The sequence below is a fragment of the Triturus cristatus genome, chromosome 7 (assembly GCF_964204655.1).
Source record: "Triturus cristatus chromosome 7, aTriCri1.1, whole genome shotgun sequence".
Taxonomy (NCBI): Eukaryota; Metazoa; Chordata; class Amphibia; order Caudata; family Salamandridae; genus Triturus; species Triturus cristatus.
This window is the reverse complement of record NC_140590.1, coordinates 918,202,599-918,225,906: the sequence shown is the minus strand read 5'-3', so window position 1 is coordinate 918,225,906 and position 23,308 is coordinate 918,202,599. Positions and strand designations below refer to the sequence as shown.

Genomic DNA, 23,308 nt, shown 5'->3' with positions numbered 1-23,308 from the left:
CGCCCTTATGGGCCCTCGGTCGCTTACCACCTCCGCGAGGCTGCGGCTTACCCAACTTTATTACCTCCACACTGCCTATTTGACCCCAGCCCGCCTGTATCGTGCGGGCCTCCGCGCGGACGCCTCTTGCACTCGCTGCGGGGAGGTTCCGGCAGATTTTTTCCACATGGTGTGGTCTTGCCCTCGTCTGGGGGACTACTGGGCAGCGATCGAGGCCGATCTAGCGGAGGTCCTGGGTTGGGAGGTCCCCCACGAGCCTAGAATGGCCCTGCTGGGCATCATGGACGGGATGGACGGGTCCCGCAATGAGAAGTACTTCCTCACCACTGCCCTTATGGTGGCTAAAAGAGACATAGCGGCGGTGTGGTCACAGCCAGACCCGCCCAGAGTGGCTACCTGGAGTAGAGGGGTGGATTGGTGTGCAGCTCAGGAGCGGTCGCTATACGCTGCACGGGGCTGCCCAAAATTTTTTCGCAAGATATGGGGGAAATGGTTGGGGGGCCTGCTTTGAAGGGTGGGTGCGCAGGGGGGGGGGACGGGGGATGGGAGGGGGCGGGAGGGTTTTTGCACTTGCCTGTTGATGCTTTCCTGATTGCAGATACTGATGCCTTGTTCACTGCACTGCTGTATATTATTCCTGATATTGTTCTTTATGCCGCAAAACACAATAAAAAGAAGTTTATCAAAAAAAAAAAAAGACTAGCGACAAACGCTTTGTGAGTGTGTGCTCAGGCCAAGCCTTTGTGATGTGGCCCATCCTGCCAACATCTATTATCCTTTTTTCTGACTGTCTGGTCCACCCAGAGGTGTCTGGAATGTTTGGCCTCCCTGCCCTGTCCCTAGATTGTATGGGGTCACAAAAGACTAGTGTCAACCCCTTTGTGAGTGTGCTAAGCATAGCCTTTGTAAATTGCAAGTATGGTAGGTGAAAGCTCCTCTCCCTCATCAAGTCAGAGAGGGCCCATCCTGCCAACATATATCCCCCTTTTGTCTGAATGTCTGGGAACAACACAGAAAGACCAACTGGCAGCTACACCTAATGGTGGGACCCAGAATACAGACTGCAGGCACCAAATGGTAGGGAAAAGAAAAAGATCTAGCGCTTTTCACTTTAATAACACTTGTTGACTTCAGCTACTAAGGGCCATAACTACCCTTGAGCAGCACTTAACCTATTGTTTTTTTAACCATGACATAGAGGTCCCCTCTATTAAATCTACTCACTTTGGATACACCCTAGTCATTTTTAACCCACTACTCACCACCTGTCTCCCACAGAATCAATACTGACTCGCACATACCTTATGGCTTGACAAACAAAAGATCTCTGCCAAAGTGACACTGCGGGAGACCCGTAGGGAATTGCAGTGCCGGCCCAACGAGGAGCACCGCCCTATGATGAAGCATGACATCCTTCGGGGTGTGTGAGGGCACCAAGGACAAGTCTCTCTGACTTTAAAAAAAAGTTACAGTTGATACACCTTCCCCTAGGAACAGCAACTCTCCTTATTGAACTACGGAAAAGAAAATGCCAACTTTCTAAAAGTTGCATTTTAAGAATGGTGACTTAAAATCCGACTTTACCATTAAAGAGGGTTTTAAATTACAATTCTTTAGACATCAAACTCGATATTTCTACCTGCTTTCAACTGAAAGTTGTCACTTATTAAATGTAATAAGTTAACCCAATATTAATTATCCTATGAGAGAGGCAGGCCTTACAGTGGTGAAAAGTAAATGTACGAGTTTCTGACTACCTGGCCATGTAAAAGTTGAAAGCACATGTCCACTTTTTGAAATACACTGTGCCCTGCCCCATGGGCTATTTAGGGCCTACCTTAGAAGTGACGTAGATGTTTTCAAAAGGAAGATTTAGCCCCTGGCAAAAGGTTTATTTTTCTAGGTCAAAATGGAAGTTTAAAAATGCCCGCACAGGCTGCAGTGACATACCTGAAATATTTTTAAATGGGTAATTAAGTGGGTGACACAATCCGTGCTGCAGGTCCACTAATAGCATTTAATTTACAGACCCTGGGTACATGTAGTATTACTTTACTAGGGAACTACAAATTAAATGCACCAATTGGGGTAGGCTAATTTTCTCATGTTTAAAGGAGAGTTTAACACTAGTCAGCAGTGGTAATGTGTGCAGAGTCCTAAATGCCAAAAAAGAATGGGGTCAGAAAAAAGGAGGGTGAAGACAAAAAGTTTGGGAATGGCCCTGCAGGAAGGGCCAAGTCCAACAGTTATAGAGACAAGCCATGGATCAAGGCTATAGGCCCAGACAGTACACCTCAAATAGTTAATGTGAAAATCAATGTTAAAGCCAAAAGCCCTTTAATGGTGGATATTCATTACACTGTGTTAAAACTTGTACACAAGTATTTTGCTCAATGGAATCTCTCCAATTAGAGTCACCCATTGTCGCCTTTTCCCTTTGCTGGGAAACTGTACTGAACTACCTGGAACATGTAGCTATGAGGCAGAGGGTCTAAGGCACATGTAATAAAGGACCAATGAGAGCACAAGAAAGTTCTCTTAAAGCAAGGAATTGCAACTGTAGGTTTAACTGACAAATGAATAGATGTCAGAATGCATTCGGAGATCGACCCAGTAATTCCCAGTCACCGACATTATTGGGCATGATTATGGGGGTCTGCTAACACTCAACAACTGCAGGCATCCATTGCTCGATCTGATCTTATATTTCATAAAGAAAGCTGTTCTCCCTAAATGGTCCCATTAGGCGTTGTGACCATCTATCTAGTTAATTGCTTCAGTCACATATACTATGTATTACCCTGGATTGATTATGACCGTAAAGGTCCTAGCACATTGGTTTGCACTGAATGTGTTTGCCTTTATAAAATCTAAACGTGATGCATCCGAGTTAGCAAATCCAGCTATGAGATTTTATCCCTACAAAAACGTATCTCTTTGTGTAATTGTCTCTTAGTTAGTTGCCTGGCCCCTACAACAGGCATCTCCTGTTTAAACGTGGGACTGATCACGTGGCAGAGTCGTTGATTTATTCCTTTCATGCAATAACACAGAAAACGGATTCCCTGGTCTGGAAACCATGGCCCAGGGAATAGCATGATATATATAACTATTCTAATGAACTATCAGCAGTCAATCAGAATAGTACTAATGCAGAGAGAGCTAGTCTTTTTGGTTGAAAGGGTTGACAATCAGATTTGCTGGAATAGAACGTTAGTGAGGTATGCTGTGAACAATCTTGTTGGCTGCTTTTTGTCAATCAGTATAGCTGATACCCATGGGCGATGCGTAGGCTGTAAAACTCTCAGCTGTTTGAGGACTACTGTGTAAGAGCAACTTTTCTTCCCACTGTGTTTTTTCAGCATGCACGAAGAGCTAGCTGAAACGGAAAAGGCAGGTTTGCCCTGAGATTTGCTTCCACTACTGTAAACTAAACAAAAGTTACCCAACTCCAGTCAGACCACTGGGGGGTTGTACATACTCGCAGATAACTAAGACAACATTTTTTTCCTCCATTTATAAAGGCACCTTTACAATAACGTTTTAGGAAGCAAATTTGAGAGGTGATTCTTTGTAAGGGCACAGGGATAGATAATGCAAAGGTTTGGATAGAATAGTGTATCTCCAATGCCAACCGAAAGGTACAGTTGAGTTTGGGGAAGGAGACTGTGCTGAGAATTTAACATCATTGAGGACTTGATTGAGGTAACCTAGATGGATATTCAAGATAATCTTGTATTTGAGAATAAGAGTGCAAGTAAAAATAGTGATTAAAGATAGGAATCTTCAAAGGTAAAAAGGACAAGAGCATAACCAGAGGGCGAAAGAATGATGGTTTGAATGGAGTAAGAGAAAGACTAATGAGAACAAGATCAATGCAGTTGATCAGTGAGTGATCAGTTGTAGGAAATTCGTTTTTTTGCTGTGCTCAATTATTTTTTTGCTGAAGACATCTATGACCTGTGGATTAGCTGAGCCCTGATGACTAGACCTTAGCTTCATGAGCTCAGTTTTTAAAAGAAACCTGGTTTACTGCGAAGTTACCATAACTTATAGGTTGGTAAATCAATTGTATTTGAGCACAAATGCTTTATGAAATTGTACAAAGTTTAAGCCTAGTGTGAAAGGCTGAAGGATAACATGTTTTCACTTGTACCTAAGAAGATAAAATGGGTTTTAGAGAGCACGTCTCCTACAGACAAGCTGCAAAGCCTCCTGAAATTTGTAACATTTGAGTTAAAAAACGATTTTTAATGCCTTACACAGGAACATTCTATCAGGCTAAATCAGAGTGTCTGTATGCATGAAAAAGTAATTCCATGACTTTCCCAATTTCAAGGTATTATCCCATATGGAAGATCACACTATTCTTAAATCTGTAAAGTGAATTTCACCTTCTGACCCTTCCACTCTCACATTCTAGCTTTAACCCCAGATACCGTGATTCCCATCATTACTAATATCTGTGATCTCTCTGTAGTAGAGCTTACTGTCCAATATAACAGTCAACACGCCCAAGACACACCTTTATGTCAATAAATCCTTTGATGACCAAGAAGTTCTAGGAAATTATTGTCCCATATAACGTCTTTCCATCCTTTACAAAACCTTTAAAATAAAGCTACCAACATTGAGCCTTTCTATAGACGATTTAGAGGAGAACAGAATTACTAGACCAGTGGTTCCCAAACTTTTGACTCCTGAGGACCCCACTGAGTCACCACTGGAAGTCGGGGACCCCCAAGCAATTTGTATGATTTAAATTTCAAACGTTAAAACAGTAATTCGAAAAAAATAAACACATGTGTGCACACAAAACAAATACTCGAATTACTAAGGATTTCAGGGGCATATTTACAAACCCCTACCACCATGGAAACATCACTTTTTGCAACGTTCGCGTGTAGGGGCTTTGCCCTATTTACAAGGCAGCAGTAACCCAATTAACATGGCTTAACGCTCCCTTGTAAATAAGGCCCCCTTTCGCGCAATGCTTAGCGTGAAAGGGGTGTGTAGTGGGTTTTGCAGTGGGCGTTCCACCGCAAAACCCATTGATTTTGATGCTGCCCCCTATTCACAGGGGCAGCGTAAATAGAAGGCAGCGCCAAAATTAACACCAGGGAAAACCAGGTCTTAACTTGGCGAAACGAGGAGAAATGCTTTATTTCTCCTCATTTTTGCTTTTTCCATGTGTGCTGCCTTGTGCAGCACACATGGAAAAGCAAAACGCCTTGCATTGTTTATGTTCAGGAAGGTGGCCCTTCCGGCAAATAAACAATCATTAAAAAAAATGGCATTTTGTAACTTCCATGTGTGCTGCATTAAGCAGCACACATACAAGTGACAAAACCCCATTTCAAGATTGTTTATGTGCAGGAAGGTGGGACCTTCCTTTACATAAACAATCTTCCCCTGCACGCAGACACCCTTGCACCGTGTTGCAAGGGTGCCTGCATTGGCCCTACACTGCTAAGTGTAGCACCAGCACAGGGCGAAATGTAGGGCTGCACTATATTCTTGTAAATATGGTGCAGCCCTGCGTTTCTGAAGTGGCGGCGCGTGTCGTTAAGCCACAGAGGCTAACGACACGCTCCACCACTTCTTTTGTAAATATCCCCCTTAGTATTTTATATTGAAAGAATTAGCAAAAAACTAAAATTTTAATGGGAAGGTTGGTGCTGCATCTCTGTGACTAACTTTTAAATGGTTGGTTTTATTTCGCAGTACGAGGTTCCTACTCTTGCCAGGGTCAGACTGGAAACCCAAAGCAGCCCTGGCAAATGTTTTCAGACCAGTCCCCATACGGTGCACACCAAGTGCATTGAATGTGCCTGACCACTACAAAGGGGGCTTTGGGAGGCTCTACCCCCAAAGAAATTTACGAAACAATGGTGCAGTCTACAACACGTTTATCACTTTACATCACACATATATAGAGACAATTAATCATAAGTGTAAATCAGTGTATAGAAAATGTTACATAAGGCAAAGGTGACTACAAGGTGTAAGATTCAAATGTCATTTATACTGGTAGGCATTTTTAAAGAGTGCTTGGTCTGGAGAAGCACAAAAAACTCGGATTCAGAACACAAGACAGTGGTTAGCATTGACTTTAACAATAAAAAGGTATTTCCACCCTGATAAACCTTTTTAGCAGCATCGGGATAATGAAAGACAGGAAAAAAACATAAGTTACAAACTTGTGCCATGCAGTTTGCAAGCAGCTCTATGATGACAGTTTATAGGTCACTGTGATAGATTACGGTTGTCATTTATGTACTGCACAGTAACAAAATAATATTTGTGACAAAAGCAGTAACCCACTCGCCTATGCACATAAAATACTGTTATTTAAAATGCATGGTACACGATCTTTGCAATAGGCATATTAACCCTCTGTGCTACATTAGATAACTCAAAGCTGCCACAGGACAAAACTCTCATCTCTCTCCAGCAGGTACATTAATCACTGGTGTTATCTTGACACTTTTATTGTTGCTTGAAAACTGCTAATTATACAAGTGCAGTGCTTTTTAAACTGCTGCCTGCGGACCCCCTGGGTAAGTGTCAGGGACCCCTGGGGGTCCCCGGACCACAGTTTGGGAAACACTGGTCTAGGATATTGACATGCCATTTCTTTTGGGTAGAAAAATAACACGTGGTAACATACACTGGTGTTTGTACTCATGAAACACCACTGCAAATAATTGTTTAGATAACAGCAAGATTTTTGCGGGCAAGGGCTTATATATTTAATTTCTTGTGAATTTCAGACCAAGTGAGTTGGAATCTAACCCTGCTCTTGTTTTCCAATTGATTTTTTGAAATATTCCTAGACAGACAGGATGCATCACAAATCCATATCCTGTGCAGTTTCACAGTCTTTTCCAACCTTAAGCCCCATCACAATTGATAAATGATACATGTCAATTGTTCTGAAATCCACGTTTTAAGAAATATTAGAAGCACTTGACTACATTTAAATATGGCACACATGGTTAAAATTTGTATAAATATGATGGAAAGTTGTTTTCCTTACTCCTTTTTTATCTTGTAACAATGTCTATTTGCACAGGATATGCTAGTTATATTTTGGTATACAATTAAAATTTGTACAAGATAAACAAGTTATTCGGTAATGCTCTTTCTGGTAGAGACTCTATTTAGCTGCAGATTTCTCACCTTTTGAATATTCCACTGGTGTCAGACTGCATCTGGAAACATTGCAGCAGTACCTCAGCTGGCTGGAAGGTGGTGTCTTGTGGCTTCACACTGATGAAGTTCTGCTCCAGAAATGACATGTGGGGCCTATATGGATGTCACTTCTGCACACTGATAGTAGTTGATTTTGAGACTGTCCAGCCACCCGACCCAGAGCCCCAAATGCAAATTGGTATACAGTGTGCAGATACCTAGACTTGGGATCTTATTAATGGATAGAGTCCAATCACAGAACGTGGAAGATGGTAGGTTGGTGGGGAATATGTTGCTAGATAGAGACTCTACCCTAAAGAGCATTACTGAAAGTAAGTATCTTTTTCTTGAGATACAGACATCTAGCCTCAGATTCCTCGCCTGTTGAAAAGATGCCAATGCAATACCTATTCGGAGTTGAGTCTGTGACTAGACTCAAACCAGAAAGTCCTGCAGGACCAAGCCGGCAAAATGCCCCTCCTGAACCAGACTGTCCAGGCAATGATTCTTTGTGAATGTATGGAGGGATGCCAACGTAGCCATCAGACAAATGTCTAGGACAAGGACTTTACATGTCAATGCAGTGGTAGCAACTCTGGCCCACGTAGAATGAGCATGCAGCCCTTCTGAAGGCTGCTTTTTTTCCATTAAATAGTGGATCTTAATGCAGAGCATGATCCAGTGGTAGAAAGTTCTCTTCTACAGTGCCTTAATTTATATGCACCAGAGAACCCCAAAAGGAGCTGATCGTCCACTCGGTTGTCTTTGGTATGATCTACGTAAAAACTCTCTTTGGGATCCAAGTGATGTATCCTTACTCCTCCTTAGAGGGGTGAGACCGAGCATAGAACATTGGCACGGTGATGGTATGGCCGACATGGAATGACATCACAATCTTCAACAGGAAGAATGTCCGTGTCCACAGAACCAGCTGTCTAGAAAGACCCAAGCGTATGGGGGAATGATAGTAAGAGCCTGAAGCTCACTCAATGGCATGCTAAGGTGATGACAATGACGATCACAGTCTTTATAGTAAAGAGTTGTAAAGGATAGCTGTGAATCATCTCAAAAAGAGTGCACAAAAGCTAAGTCAGGACTAGATTAAGGTTTAATTTGGTAGGACAAAAGGAGAAGGGGAAAATACATGTCGCAGGCCTATCAAAATTCGCATCACAAGCTGGTGACTTAAACAACAATGGTTGATTTGGCAACTGTTATAACTCCTAAAGCGCTGAAAGTTAACTTTTATCTGTGCTCAAAGCAAAGCCTGGCCGAGCAAAAGACAGGAACAAACAACAGAACCTCAGATAATTTGGTCTGGGGGGACAGTCTGGTGTATGTCACACCAAACCACAAATCTGTCCTAAAAACTGGTGTATACGAATTTGTCAAAGGATCACCGGGATGCCAAGATGACATCAATGACCTCCGGAGTAAGGTGAAAGGTGTTCAGCTGTCGCTGCTTAATCTCCAAGCATCAAGGTGGAGATTGCAAACGCCCAGTGGCAGAACCTGGCTCTGTTTCTGCGACAGTAGATCCTCCTGGAAGGGCAGTCTGATCATAGGACTCCATTGGAGAGCAACTATTTGCTTGTCTATGTAATACTGTTTTTTTCATGTGTGATTTTAAAATGAGGGATTATGTTTTTGTTTTGTTTTTTGAAGTAGTATGTTTGTTGCTTATTTAGTTCTTTAATTATTCTTAGCCCAGTTTAAAGTACATCCTGTTGTATGTTCATTCTGAAGTGACTTTGAGAGATTCTACAATCAGGAGTGCTTTGCTTTGGAGGGAAAATATAATTCAATATATCAAAGAATCTCTCACGGAAGTAATCGCTGTGCTTGATCTCACATCAAATAACTAACCGTAATATATGCCTTCAATAGTAAAATCCTAAAACGTGTTATCTCAGTCCTACTAATACTCACCTCACAGAATCTTTCTTCCTAGGCTTCTTGTAACTTGCATGCCACCTCTTTTAATATAATCCCTCAAAAACCACATTCAATGCTAAAATAAAACTGAAACAAATCAGGGATCCTTTTCTCCTTCTTAAATACCAGCCATACTTCACAGGTCATAAAGTTCTATAGATAAATAAACAGATACAACATCTTCATGTGCTGGAAAAAGACTTTTTGAACATAATATTAGTCACATTATCCCGCAGCACATTTATATGCTTTTTCTATCAAATACTATATTAAAACAGAATTCAGTTAACTTTTTGTTTCACAGAACATAATCCTACCACCTTTCAGTACGAATATGTAGAACCACATAGTCAATGAAATATTTGGAACCATCAACAAGTTAATGTAACAAACCAGATAGAACTGATCCTCAAGGCCACATAGCAAAGCAATTATATGAATTAAGAAGATTTTTACCTGCCACTCCAAAAGGTCTCCGCAACCCTTGCGTGCATTTTTTTAGGTTATTTTCCTTCAGGTCCATTCTACCATACCGGACGATTTGGCAAACCAAGTAAGTTTTATCTCTATTAAGGTCTTTGTTTCCAAGGTCCTAGTTTATAAAGAGATAAAGACAGTCTGAAATGCTACACAGCATTTTGAATGCTTTAAAAAACCATACTTGCATATTATATTAGTTTTTTTTTGTGGCTCTAAGAAGACTACTCCGAAAAATGTACATATTGTATTGTGCATGCAGGGGTTGGGCATAGCGTCTGGTCAAAGGTCAGACCTTATGCTCAATCCTTTCTCTGCATGGCCTTCAGTCTTGCGCAGTCAGTTTTATCCATAAGGAAGTTTAGAGCAGGGCTGGCCAAAGGGAGAGTTATTTCCTCATAGTCGATGTAATCAGGACCTGGCTTTTGTCCTGCAGTTAATAACGAACAGTAATATAGACATTGTTTGCATGGGTGTTGCCTTGATATTCCTGTGTCTTTATTGAGTTGGGCATGTAAATGACTCTCTTTATTTACAAGTATTTTAGTTTTAGGAATAAAATTGAATTCAGCGGCATTTGCATGACACTCACCTGAATGTATGTCTTTGGTGATGTCCTGATTTGAAGTTGGCCAATGGCTGCTGTGTTTATCGGTGTGTGTTTTTTTGCAATAGATGGTTAAATATTTAAAGTTCTCTTTTATTTGCGCTACATTAATATGTGCTTTTTCTTTCTTTCATAATGATGTGCTTTTTCTTTTTCCCATGATACATGGGAATGGTGAAGATGGCATCATTTTTTTATATTTTTTCCAGAAATTGTATTAATACCCATCTACTCTATGAAATTCTCTGTGAGGATTTTAGGGTGAAGGTGTTTTTATTTCAGAATCATTTCATCTTAAAGGAAAAGATAGGTCAATGAAACACTTCAACCATTGTAAAATTACATATATATATATATATATATATATATATATATATATATATATATATATATATATATATATATATATATATATATATATATATATATATATATATATATATATATATATATATATATATATGTTTTTGTTGTTGTTATTTATTAGTCATTTGTTTGCAAATTTGTTATTTGTTCGTCATTTGCTGCTGTGCACCCCCACTAACAGGGACATTCTTGGGCCAGCTTCTACTACAAGGAATAGTAAAAAAAAAGACGAACAAAATGTAAATTCACACAAAACGTTACAAATATGTACACTTACTGTAAATACAACTTTTAAATTGTTCAGCATGTCTATTTCCTTTGGAACACCTTTACTTCCCCATCTCACCAAATAATTTTCACTGTTATAAATGGAAAATAAAGAAACAACGTAAATTTGGTTTCAAACACTGCAGGGTTTAACACATGAAGATGGACTATGCTGTTATAGCTCTTTGTTGAGTAAAGGTGACGTAATACACAAATATGAGACAATCGGATGATCTGCCTGCATTAAACATAGTTGCACAAAAGACACAATACAGTATATATAAAATAAACACCCAATGGTCATAAATTACTGGGTCAAATTTCTTTACATACCTGAAACATTATTTATGTATCCTATAATCATGCAAGGATTCATTATGTACATTAAATGTTTCATTCAGCACACTATTGAAAGAGTAGAAGTATTATACATTGTAATAGTGCTGAAGAGGTATATATGATGGGTGACTAAGACACGGCAAAGCTTCAGATTTATGAATGCACCAATGAGGCACACCGCTCATTACTCCCATTTGGGCCTTTGCGTGTGCTCACCTGCGACCCATCAGAAGCGCTTCACTGTTCACATCATTTTGTGGTTTTATGCTGTATAAAGCCCTCTGCCCCCAAATGTACATGGGTTTCTGACCCATGCTCCAAACCATCCTGTATTCCGCTGATACACATTGTTTCTCCTGCTTCACCTTATAGCTATTGGTCTTTGTGCATTAAGAGCTGCATGTGTTTGCATGTCTGTTGGACTTTGTGAACAACAGTGCCTACTTGTGTGCTGAATTTGTGTCCAAACAGCCACCGAAGCCCTCATACACTCACATCTGAATAGTGCCAATGCTTTGCTCCATACTCTACAATGGCCATCACATGACTCTACACTGCATTCTGTATACTGCAAAATATATCATAAGTGGCCTGATAAAATGTTACCACATCATCTAAACCCTTTTGGATTTACAATGGCTCTCGATGCAGGCCAGAACCACCTTCAAAACCAGCACCATAATTTACCAAGCCATCTTACAGGTGCCCCACCCTATATGGCAAATATGGCTCCAATGACTCTCTGTACTACCACAACCAGTATATCATAAGATTGTAGTGAAAAAGTGCAATCAAAAAAAGTCAAAGCAACAGACCTTCAGCATCTCTACACCAAGGATTTGGAATTACAAATCAGTATGCATCAGGAGCTCCAATTTAGGAAAGAGCTGAAGGCACACCTTTTTAAACAACACAACATTTCCCCCGAAGCAACTCCTTCTGCACAGCACCAAGGGTATAGGGAGGAATCAATATAAACACCACTTATTATTTCTTGGCTCACCCTAGCAAAGAGAGACATTGCTCAACAGTGGAAAGCCACTGTGCCACTGTCCCTAGGGGCATGGAAGCGTGGGATGCATTTCTGTAGGGGGTTGAAAATTGCAGTATTTCAGGCTAGGGGATGCTCCCAGAAGAACCCAAGGATCTGGCAGAGGTGTGCAGCTTATTGGGGCCTGTTTTGGAGCCGGTTCACACAGCGGAACTACAACTGGATACTGAAATTAGACATCAAAGCCAAGATATATAGGATAACTGCGATACGAAAAGGCTATACATGTATATAAGATTATGGACGCTGCTTTGGGGGGATAGGGGTGGCTGGGGGCATTCTGTGCATCAGTTAGTGTTTTACATGTTGTAGGGGACTCATCCTGCAGAATCATATGCATGTACATGAACCGTTTGTGTCCCTTTGTTGGCAAAAACCCAATAAAATTTGTTCTGAAAAAAACCCACTACTTTACAACTCAGCGACAATCCACCTCTGCTCTAAAAACCCAGCTACTACTTCACTCACTTGTTGATTGAAACTTTGCCTTTGATCCTGTAGAGTGCTCCAATGCCTTTCAGCTAGGTTTGTGGTACACATATGTACTATGTGTGCCATACTGTTGGTCAGTGTGTATGTGGAATGCTCTGGGTGGGTGTGCCTATGTGCTTTATACCACTGTTTGCAGTCACTATACATAAGTAAATCATTTTATTGGTTTGGCCAACGCTCAATGCATGCACTATACCAATAATAAAATGTACACTGTCACTGCTTGCTGTAGCAAACCACCAATAAATGAACCTTTATTAGTAATACGAGTTTCTTCCGCACTACTTTAATATTATTCTGCATGGTTCTGTGTTTCTCAGACTTCTTTAAGATAATGACTATTCCTACATCTTAGCTTTGTATAACTGGTTATTCACATTTTCCAAGATCTTCATTCTCTTACCCAAATCACAGCTTTCACTAATTAATTTACGTGCATCTTGTTTCATCATCATGCAGTGGCAGCTGGTGCATAGGGGTTCTAGGGCATCAGTCCCCTAGCACTAGCCCTAGCACAGCACAGAAAGAAAGAAATGTAAACAGATGAGCTGACATCTGTTAGTTCGTGTGTTTACATATCAAAGGCATGTGTCAAAGTGCTCATGTCAGAAGCATAGAAGTGGTGGCAATACCAGGGCTTAATGGATTGCGCATGTCTGACCAGAGGTTTTCATTTGCGCTACCCTCAGACGTCTACAATCCAAAGACATGCTGCGCATACCCTGCGCAGTGCAGCATACCTACATGTAGAAACTTGCATAGGAGCTAATGCAAAGTCACCCTAAACTTCATTGGAAGTCTGAATAGAGCAGTTGTGAAGAGGAAGGGTCAGTCCCTTGCTATATCCTGAATTCTGATATGCTACCAGTAGGTTCCTCGAGCATCAATGAAGAGATTTGTGGAGCGTGCCCCCTGCAGAAAGCAGAGAAGAGCAAGGAAGACTCTCCCATGAAGTATTCTAGCTGCTAGCAGGTAAGATAAAAATAGAGGAAGTGGGACGGGGAAATAGGAGCTGTGAAAGGAGGAAGGTTCTGAATTGAATGTAGGATGAAGAGTGTGTAGATCACTGACAGAATATCGGAAACAAAAGTGGACAGAATATCGTATCAAAAATGTCGAGGACCAAAATATCAAGAAGACAAGTGGAAATAGGTAACTATAGATTCACTCTTCATAACTCCACTTCAATGTACCTCGGCTATATATATCATCAAGGTACAGCTCTATGGAGTTATATATAATGAAATGCTGCTTACCTATAGAAACGTATGTTCACAATATTTTTGGCCTCAATATTCTTGACATTATATTTTGTCCACACAATATTTTTTATCTGATATTTTGTCCAACTCACGGAGTGTGCTACTGAATTTCAGTTCAAAGCTGTACATGTATTTCTTCCCTTGATTGATGAAAAACTGACCAATCTCGACCTAATCCCAGGTTTTACACCTGCCTGTCAAACAGACCTGAGCAGCAAGCCTTCAGCCAACAGTTCTAACACATCAGCATGGATTTATTTAGTTATTTATTTTACATAGCACGAACTTGACCTGAAGGTATCGGATATCAGAGCTCTTTACATAACACCAGTTGCGTTACATGAGGACACATTCATTTTTGTTAGGCACGGGGAGATTAAGTGATTTGCCCAGAATCACAAGATGTTCAGCGAGACTTGAACCCGGTTCCCCAGATTCAAGGTTGACCGCCCAAGCCCTTAGGACAACTCCTCTCCATGGATGAAGATCTGAGGTCAATTGTAGCAGCAAAAGCTGGCAGTATGTATTTTGAATTCCCAAGTGGAAACAAAACAAGGTAAACAAACAAGCATGGGATTTATTTCTCTGCTGAAATGTTGTTCTTGGATTTCCTGCACAGATTAGAGTACGAGGCTGAGTGTGTATTTTTTAGGTCTGTGCTAGACAGCACATTCACTGTCTGGAAGAGACTGTTGTATCCAATATGTGGGCTTCAGCCCATCCATAGGCTTCCCATTTGCTGGCGGCATCATCACTCTCATATTCTTTCTTCTCATTTTTTCACGTCATGTCTCTTCCTGTGTTTAGTCCTCCCCAAGAACATGGAACCAATTACTACTATCAATCCATTGTAGGAACTACGTTTTTCTTTGTTTACGAGCATTTAACACGAGCTCTTGTGTTTTCACTTAATCCACTTCTGTAAACAGGCTATTAAATCTTGTCCTTCTCTCGTCACATTTGCTTTGCATTTAAAGACGGAGATCAAATGTCAGACACTGTTTTCTGAGGCACTTGTTTAACCCCGCCACTTTCAAACACACAAGCTCCCCCTGCCACGCAGCCTAGTGCATGCCCTCTCAGGTGACAGAGCGATAGCTTGTTTTGCTCTGTGTCATGAAAGCAAATATTCCAGCACAAACGCACTTTCCTGTGCCTCTTCACACTTCGCCATATTAAAGCAGGCAGCACGGCCAGTTCTGCCATTCTCACAATACGAGCACACTCAGGCATGAATGGAGAGGCTTGTAACCGCTCCAGGAGGATGAAAGATTAGCCTGGCCTGGAAGAAGCTGGTCTTCCACTAATTTGGAACCCTTTGTTAATTCTGTGAAAACATGTGGCATTCATTATGCCCCTTAGCATGCCATCAGAAAGGGGTGTGTATGTGACTATCTTGGTGAGCGAAGTGTGGACCATCAGCTTCGGATTCCATTGTTATTACCATTGCACATCACAAATTGTTTGTTTCTACCGTGACCACTTCCTTATCGTTGTTGCCTCCCCTTGCAGCTTTCACTCGACCAACTCCCTCACCGTATTGGCGACTCTCTTCGTTCACCATGCATTTAATTTGACTGACTTAACATTCTATTTGGACATTCACCACAATTTCACCCGATCAGATCATGATCCGTTCTACCTGATTTTAGCGATTCCTAACGTAATCTTCTTACTCGTTCCTCCTGGCGTTGTGTGTGAGAATACATTTGGATTCATCTTTGATTGGATACCCCGCATAGACGAATTGCAGGCATTCTCCTCAGGCATAATTTGTTGTGTCCTGATGATGATACCATTATTATGCTAAGGATCAAAACGTTGTCGCCCTTGACACAGACCTATTTATCCCTATCTCATCAATATGTGCAATGATGATATTTTTCATGTCTGTGGCCTAACCATTGATTGTATTTTGGCCACTGTGTGTAATGCCTGAGTTTGGTAACCCAATTCTTCATTGAAAACTGTCCCATTTCTATGGTTTTGTGTACTTTTCAAAAATAAATTACAATATCCATTTGGGTTTATAGAAACATAGACAGCATTATATGTCTGTGTTAATTATGGTCCTTATGTTATGTTGTGTGGTACCTTTGTTTCTTTATAAATACAAATACACCTAACATAACATATTACACTCTGTACAACTAGGTTTTATATATACACACCATGCCAGTGGAAATAAATGTGGCCCAATAAAACATGTTATGTGGAGCAAGTATAGTAATGAATACAGGTTGAGCCATTTGCTAATGCAGTGCAAAGATCAAATGTTTTTGCCATATAAAAGGTGCATATTTCTGGACTAGGATTAACCCCTAGAACTTCACTGATTCACACAATGTGCCAAGGTTATGCTTATTACATACTTACAGTATCATGTTTCTATTCTTTCAAATAACAATTTGTAGAACGGTATGGGTCCTCCCTATTTTGTATTTTTCAAACTTAAGTAGGCCTCTTGTTCATTGGGCAGCTTACTCCGATCATTTATTATTTGTGTTGACCATTTTAATAATTTTGTTTCATCTGGGAAAACAGCATTTCAAAACACAAAGTTTTACTAAAGGTTACTGTGGAATAAGAGTGGATCTGTGAGCCTCTGTGTAAGAATTTGGGTTGTTTGTTGATAATCCTTGTCAGGATGAACCACGAAAGTCACTAAATTAACTTGTGCTTAACACTCGTGTAGGTTGGAACAAAGAAGTCAGGCTTAACTTAGAGGCAATGTGTAAAGTATTTTAAGCAGCACACAAACAGCAATAAAGTGAAAAAAGAACACGAGAAAAAAGAAAAATAATTTAGAACAATAGTGTATATTTTAATAAATTAAATTATATCAAAATTACAGAAATCCAAGCAGTAGAACTGGAGATAATGATTTTCAAAGTTTTAGGTGAAAAGTGCACCAAGAAGCTAAAAGCACCACTCCCGGTAATCCCATCACAATAGATTGGGGGAAAGTCACAAGCTCAGGTGAACTGCGATGGAGCGTAGATCACATACAGGGACCAAGTTAGTCCCACTAAAGAATTACCCTCTGAGGTGGAGGAGGCCATGAGTAGGATGAAGAGGGTTGTGGGTGATGGTCATCCCTGTAGCGGGAAGAGCAGGACAGGGGTCGTGGGCTGTCATCGCTGTAGCGCAAAGAGAAGCTCTAGTGTCACAGATGGTTGTTGTTGTTGTTTCATGTTGGCGGGCACAGCAGTTTGTCATAGATGAAGCCCAAATTATGATTCTCGCGTTCATGCTGGCCGATCATCAGAGGAGACTTGGCATGAACTGGCTTGTTTGGGGTCGAGAGGAACCCAAACTTCAGGATTTTCACCGTTTCTTGCAGAAGACTAGACACTGATACCAGTCAAGGGTCCTTGACCTAGGGAGGCAACGCTTGGGGATCAGGGAATCACTTGAACAGAGGTCAGCAGGGCTCAGGCAGGTACAGTTGCAGGTCCAGTTGAACGAGGTCAGCTGAGCAGTTGGAGGAATGCCTATGGAGCTTACCGTGTTCCTGTAGCTCACACAGGAGGTCAGCCAACTGGCCCTTGGAATCACTCATGTTAACCTGGGACAAAGATAAGCAGGTCCAGTCTTCCTTCTCAGGCAGCAAGGCAGCACTAAAGCAGCATGGCAGTCTTCTTGCAGCAGGGCAGTCCTTCTTCTGTAATATGACTTTGAAAATATGATTATTTGGCTGTCTACACTAAAGTAACAGCAATATCTCAAGAATGAAGACTCACAAATTATGGCATTTATTTTTTGTCACTGGACGTATGCTGTTGATGTTTGTGAAAATCTAGCAATCATATTCAATGAAATGCACAGGTTGAAAACAGCAGATAATTTGTAACTCAAGCCCCTCAGAATACCGTACACCATGCAGTGTGGTAGTTGGAACATGGAATGTACAGTTTGACAAAATGCTCATTGTATGTGTGATAGGCAATCCTGAGACACCTGCTTATGTGTAATTTGTTGTGCCCTGAAAAAATATTGGTTTAATTGCTGTCTGTATGCATGATTATTACAAACAAGTGTTAGAAATTAAGTGTGCCTATTACATGGAATGCTCTACCACAGATCAAAGTGTTCACTCTGGCAGTAAATTGAGGAGCGGGGAACTACAGAACCATGCTCATGGAATTAGCTTATACCCATACCCAAGCCTGAAACCTGAAATTGTCAGTAACTACACCACATTTCAGTTTTTTGTGGAGGAAGTGTAGAAGGGACCTACTTTTGGACCCACTCTGATGACTTGTACCAAACAATGGGTATGAACCAGGGTCTAGAGAACAATGAGTTCACTTTTCTAGTTCTTCAACTTTGCCTTGTTATGAAATTGTGAACATCAAGTACAATACTACGTACATGTAATGTTTTTAATGTATGAAATGCTACATTTTACATTCTGGTGGCTATTCCAGCACAAAACAGCTTATCCATTGACACTAACATGTGTCTGATTCACAGCCACAGGCTTCCCATGTCATACTATTTTCTGATGGGTACTTGATTGCTTTGAGGGGTGGATTGAAGGTGGGGAAGAAAGGGGAACGTGGGGGAGTGTGAGATTTCAGGGCAGCAATTGCTGCCTGGACCTTGGTGTCAATGGAGTAAATTAATGCACTCGCTTACCCAAGCCCTGGGCGAATACAAGGCTGAATCATTCTCACTACCCTGTGGAGTGCCGCAAGGGTCTTCATTGGGTCCGACACTTTTTAATATTTATGTGTCCTCATTGGTGCCCCTAATTGAATCTTTTGGTTTGAATCTGACTTCCTACCCAAATATTGTGGTCTATACGGCCTGAGGAGATGCCAGGAACAGCGTCCCGGCTCCAGGACTGTATGAGTGCCGTAGGGGTCTGGATGGCACAAAATTGTCTAAAACTCAACAATAACCCCAACTTTTGTACCTCTGATTGTTGGCCGGACACTTCAGGGCCCCTTTCCACTCCAGCAGGAAAGTGAAAAATTTGGGAGTATGGATTGATAACAACCTTAGCTTTAGGGACCAGGTCAACATAGTAGTATCGCAGATTTCCTATATCTTGAGATCCTGCAGGAAAATAATGCCTCTGCTCCCCAAAGACTCCCAAAAAACTGTTATTACAGCGTTAACAATGTCCAGACTGGACTATTGTAACAGTTTATATTTCAATATCCATGAAGGACTACTGAACAAAATACAGATCCTGCAGAATGCGGCGGCCAGACTCCTGACTGGCATACCTAAATACTAAGGGTGGGCGTAGTGGGCGTAGTGGGGCTACGTGAAGCAACGCGTAGTGTGCCCAAATCTACGCACACTACGTGCTCCGCGTAGCCCCACTGCGCGCCACCCGCCTCCCGCCCGCCCTCCTTTTAAAACATACCCTGAATTTATACTAAATAAAAGTAAAGACACTTACCTGAAGCGCGGCGTCTCCGGGGCTCCCTCTTCCTGGTTTCCAACTTCTTGCGAGAAATGCGCATGCGCGGGCGCCCGCACATGCGCATTTCTTGTGAGAAATGCGCATGCGCGGGAGTCCGCGCATGCGCATTTGTCAGAAGAAGTTGGAAACCAGGAAGAGGGAGCCCCGGAGACGCCGCGCTTCAGGTAAGTGTCTTTACTTTTATTTAATTTACAATTAGGGTATGTTTTAAAAGAGGGCGGGCGGGAGGTGGGTGGTGGGTGGCAGGCAGCTACGCTTCGCCCTGGCGTGTGCGTAGCGCTGCCTGCTTCGCCTACTTCGAAAACTGCGAAGCAGGCAGCGCTACGTACACTATGTGGGCGAAGCGTAGTGTCACGCCCAGGGTTACTAAATACGCCTCCATCTCGACTGAGATAAAAAAAAACTCCACTGGCTGCCGGTTAGAAAACGCACCCGAGCTAAAGCCTTATCTTTGGTCTTCAAAGCCCTTCATGGAACCCGGCCAGACTATTTTCAACAAAGATTATGCTGGTATGTACTGAAAAGATCGTTGAGGTCATCAGATGCAAAAATGGTGATGGTGCCTCGTGTAAAAAAATCCAGTTGGGGGGGCAGAAGTTTTGTAGCCAATGCTGCCAAGGCATGGAACGATCGCCTAATATACCTCAGAACTATGACAAATCTGCTGGCCTTTAGGAAAGCATTAAAAACTTGGCTTTCCTTAAATAATATCGTTGTTACTTCTTCCACTCTCTTATTTTGCGGCAGGACTTCATTCAGCGCCAGGACACCTTCAGGTAGCAGTAGCGGTAAAAAATTTGAATAACAATAACTGTAAGAAATTGAGTTACTGGTTGGGGGAAAACGTTCTCAAGCATTTCTACCTAAATTAGCCTGTGCCAACCCCTCCTGTAGCTTGGCACAAAGAAATCAGGCTTAACTCGGAGGAAATGTTTAAAGTATTAGGGAAACAGTTTAAACAGTAAGAAAGTAAAAATGCATCACAAAAGGATCCCAGACCAGTTTAGAAAATCAGAGGAAAATTAAATAAACATAACAAGACCAAAATGGCAAAAGTCCAATCAGGAGAACCAAAGATATGAATTTTTAAGGAATTTATTGAAAATAGACCCAAAAAGCACAAACCGCCAACTCAGGAGATCTAGTCTTGCTTGACCAGGTCAAAGTCACACTTTCAGACCAACTGTGATGGAGTGAGGTTGGATACAGTCATCAGGTTAGGCCCTGTGAGTCTTTATCTTCTGAACATCATGCCAAGAGTCTTGTTCATGTTGCAGAAGGCCACAAGAGCCAGGAGAGCTCCTTGAGAGGCTACTGGCAAAGCATTGAAGAGATGGTCGATGTCACAGGTGGGTGCTGCTGGATCTTTGCAGTGGTGGCCCCCGCAAACTGTCGATGCTGCAGTGAGAAGGGTTGGGCTGACTTAGCTATGCTCTGATCTGCCCATCTACGGTCACTAAGAGTTGCAGTTGCAGTTGCAGCTGGGTCCAAGGGCTGATGCAGAGTGTTGGGGAGCCTTTTATGTCCCTGAGACAAAGATCAGGGGGACAGCAAACTAGCCCTTAGAGTCGCTCTGGGCCCCTGGGTTCAAGATGAAGTTGCAAGTTCAGTTCCTCTTCCCCAGACAAGAGGGCAGCAGGCAGCTTGTCACCACAGTAGGGTAGAGATTCCTTTAGAGAAGCAGTCCAGCAGAGTGGCAGTCCTTGTAGTAGCACAGCAGTCCTTCTTCCTGGCAGAATATCCATAGGTCCAGAAGTGTACTGAAGTGGTGGTGTCTGAGGTCCGTTAGTTATACCCAGTTGTGCCTTTGAATTGGGGGAGAAGCTTCAAGAGATTTCCCTTTGAAGTCCCCAGGCACCCTGCCTTCCCTGTCCTGCATCCATTCTAACTACAGGGGGTATGTGGTCCTTTGTGTGGAGGGATGTAAAAAGCGTATTCAGGGGTGAGTGGCGCTGTACCCAACTCCTCCCTCCCATCCTGCCAGTGATGGCCCATTCAGGCACACCTAAGTCCTCTATTGTGTGACTGTCTGCGAGGAATTCACAAAGTCTAACAGTCATGTGACCAAAGGCTACAGGCACAAAAGGGCTAAAGGTAGAAAAATGCCAACTTTCTAAAGCAAAAAGAACTATTGATGGACAGAATGCAGAACAATGTCACACATTCACCCCAGTACATGAGGCACAGGGTCAAGACTGATTTGCATATAGCCAGGTCTAAACTGGGGTGGCATGGGGAGCAAAAGAATGATGGATTTAACCCAGATCTCTTGACTGGGGGTGAATGTTTTGATTTGTTCTGCATTCCGTCCATCAATTGTGTGTCTTTTGCTTTCTGGCCCTAAGTGCACCAGGTATGCTCAGACGTGAGTCCTGGGCACACTGTGCCACTGCAATCAAGCTATCCTGGCTGAAGAGGGGTGAAACTCCAAAACCGGTCCTAGGATGCTTGTTTCCAGTCCAGGGAGGACCTGGCTTGGCAGTTCAGGCTGGACTGTTCCCATGAGGCACAGGGTCAAGACTGATTTGCATATAACCAAGTCTAAACTGGGGTGGCATGGTGAGCAAAAGAATGATGGATTTAATCCAGATCTCTTGACTGGGGGTGAATGTTTTGATTTGTTCTGCATTCCGTCCATCAATTGTGTGTCTTTAACTTTCTAAAGCGGCATTTTCAAAATTGTAACGAAAAATCTGACTTTACCATTAAAAAGGGTTTATTGTTACAATTTCATAGTCATCAATCATGGCGTACCTGTCTACTCCAGATTGGAAATTACAGCTTATTAAATAAGATAAGAAATTCCCAAAGTTATCCAATGGGAGGTGTAGGCCTCAAAGTAGTGAAAAACGAATTTGGGAGTTTTTCACTGCTAGGACATGTAAAACCTAATTTTCAACCATTTAATTACACAGCACCCTGCCCTATGGGCTACCTAGGGAATAATTTAGGGGTCGCTTATATGTAATAAAAGAGGAGTTTAAGGCTTGGCAAGAGAGTTTAAATGCCAAGTCGACATGGCAGTTTAAAACTGCATTTAGGATGCAGTGGCAGGCCTGGGACATGTTTTAAGGTTCTACTTAAGTGGTTGGCACAATACTTGCTGCAGGCCTACTAGTAACATTTCATTTAAAGGCCCTGGGTATATGGTAGACGACTCTACAAGGGATGTACAAGTAAACTAAATATGCCAATTGGGTATAAGCCAATTTAATCATGTTTTGAGGAAATAGCAAAAGCATGTTAGAACTGGTTGGCAATAATAAAGTACCCAGAATCCTTGAGTCAGCAAAAACAAATTCAGCAAAAAGTGGAGGGTAAAGACAAAATGTTTGGAAGTGATCGTAGAGCGAGGGCCAGGTGCAACACTTACCCACTTGGTTTCTTTGTCTGTTCAATGGCAACAAGGATGGGATACAAGCCCACAGGTGCAAAATGTTCCCTATTTGTCACACTTGAAACAAGATCCATTATCAGCTGGACAACTTTTGTGAGTGCCTTCAATTACTCCGTTGACATCAAGGCCCTGTTAGTAACTGTTGTCCTGGAATATCACACTCCCCACCATTCCCCATTTGTTCCCACATTCTACCCACACCTCAATACCTAATATGTTGCCTTTCCTTTAACACAAACAAATAAGAACAAAACATGAGTTAAAATGCAGTAAGTACCATATCACAATATGAGCCAACAAATGAGCACAAATGAATGAATACATGAATGCACTATAAAGCCACAAGCGTCAATAGTGAACAAGAGACTATATAAACATTAATGAAAAGACCCATGATTGTAGAGAACAACAATTCAGCTACATCACATAACCCTTAAACTCAGAAGTTAAAGACAAAGGGGCAGATTTATGTTAACTGGCG

The 23,308-nt window shown here is 41.8% G+C and overlaps 1 protein-coding gene across 1 annotated transcript in view; it reads right to left on the bottom strand.

The window, feature by feature from the left end:
- The window catches only part of DOCK2 (dedicator of cytokinesis 2), a 1,824,799-nt gene that overhangs the window by 1,532,836 nt on the left and 268,655 nt on the right, over positions 1-23,308 (bottom strand). Inside the window, exons 9-10 of the mRNA XM_085617853.1 lie at positions 10,857-10,938; positions 9,586-9,721 (exon numbers count right to left, since the gene is read on the bottom strand). Of these exons, the coding sequence (XP_085473979.1) occupies positions 9,586-9,721; positions 10,857-10,938 (218 nt within the window). The remainder of the gene's footprint in view (positions 1-9,585; positions 9,722-10,856; positions 10,939-23,308) is intronic.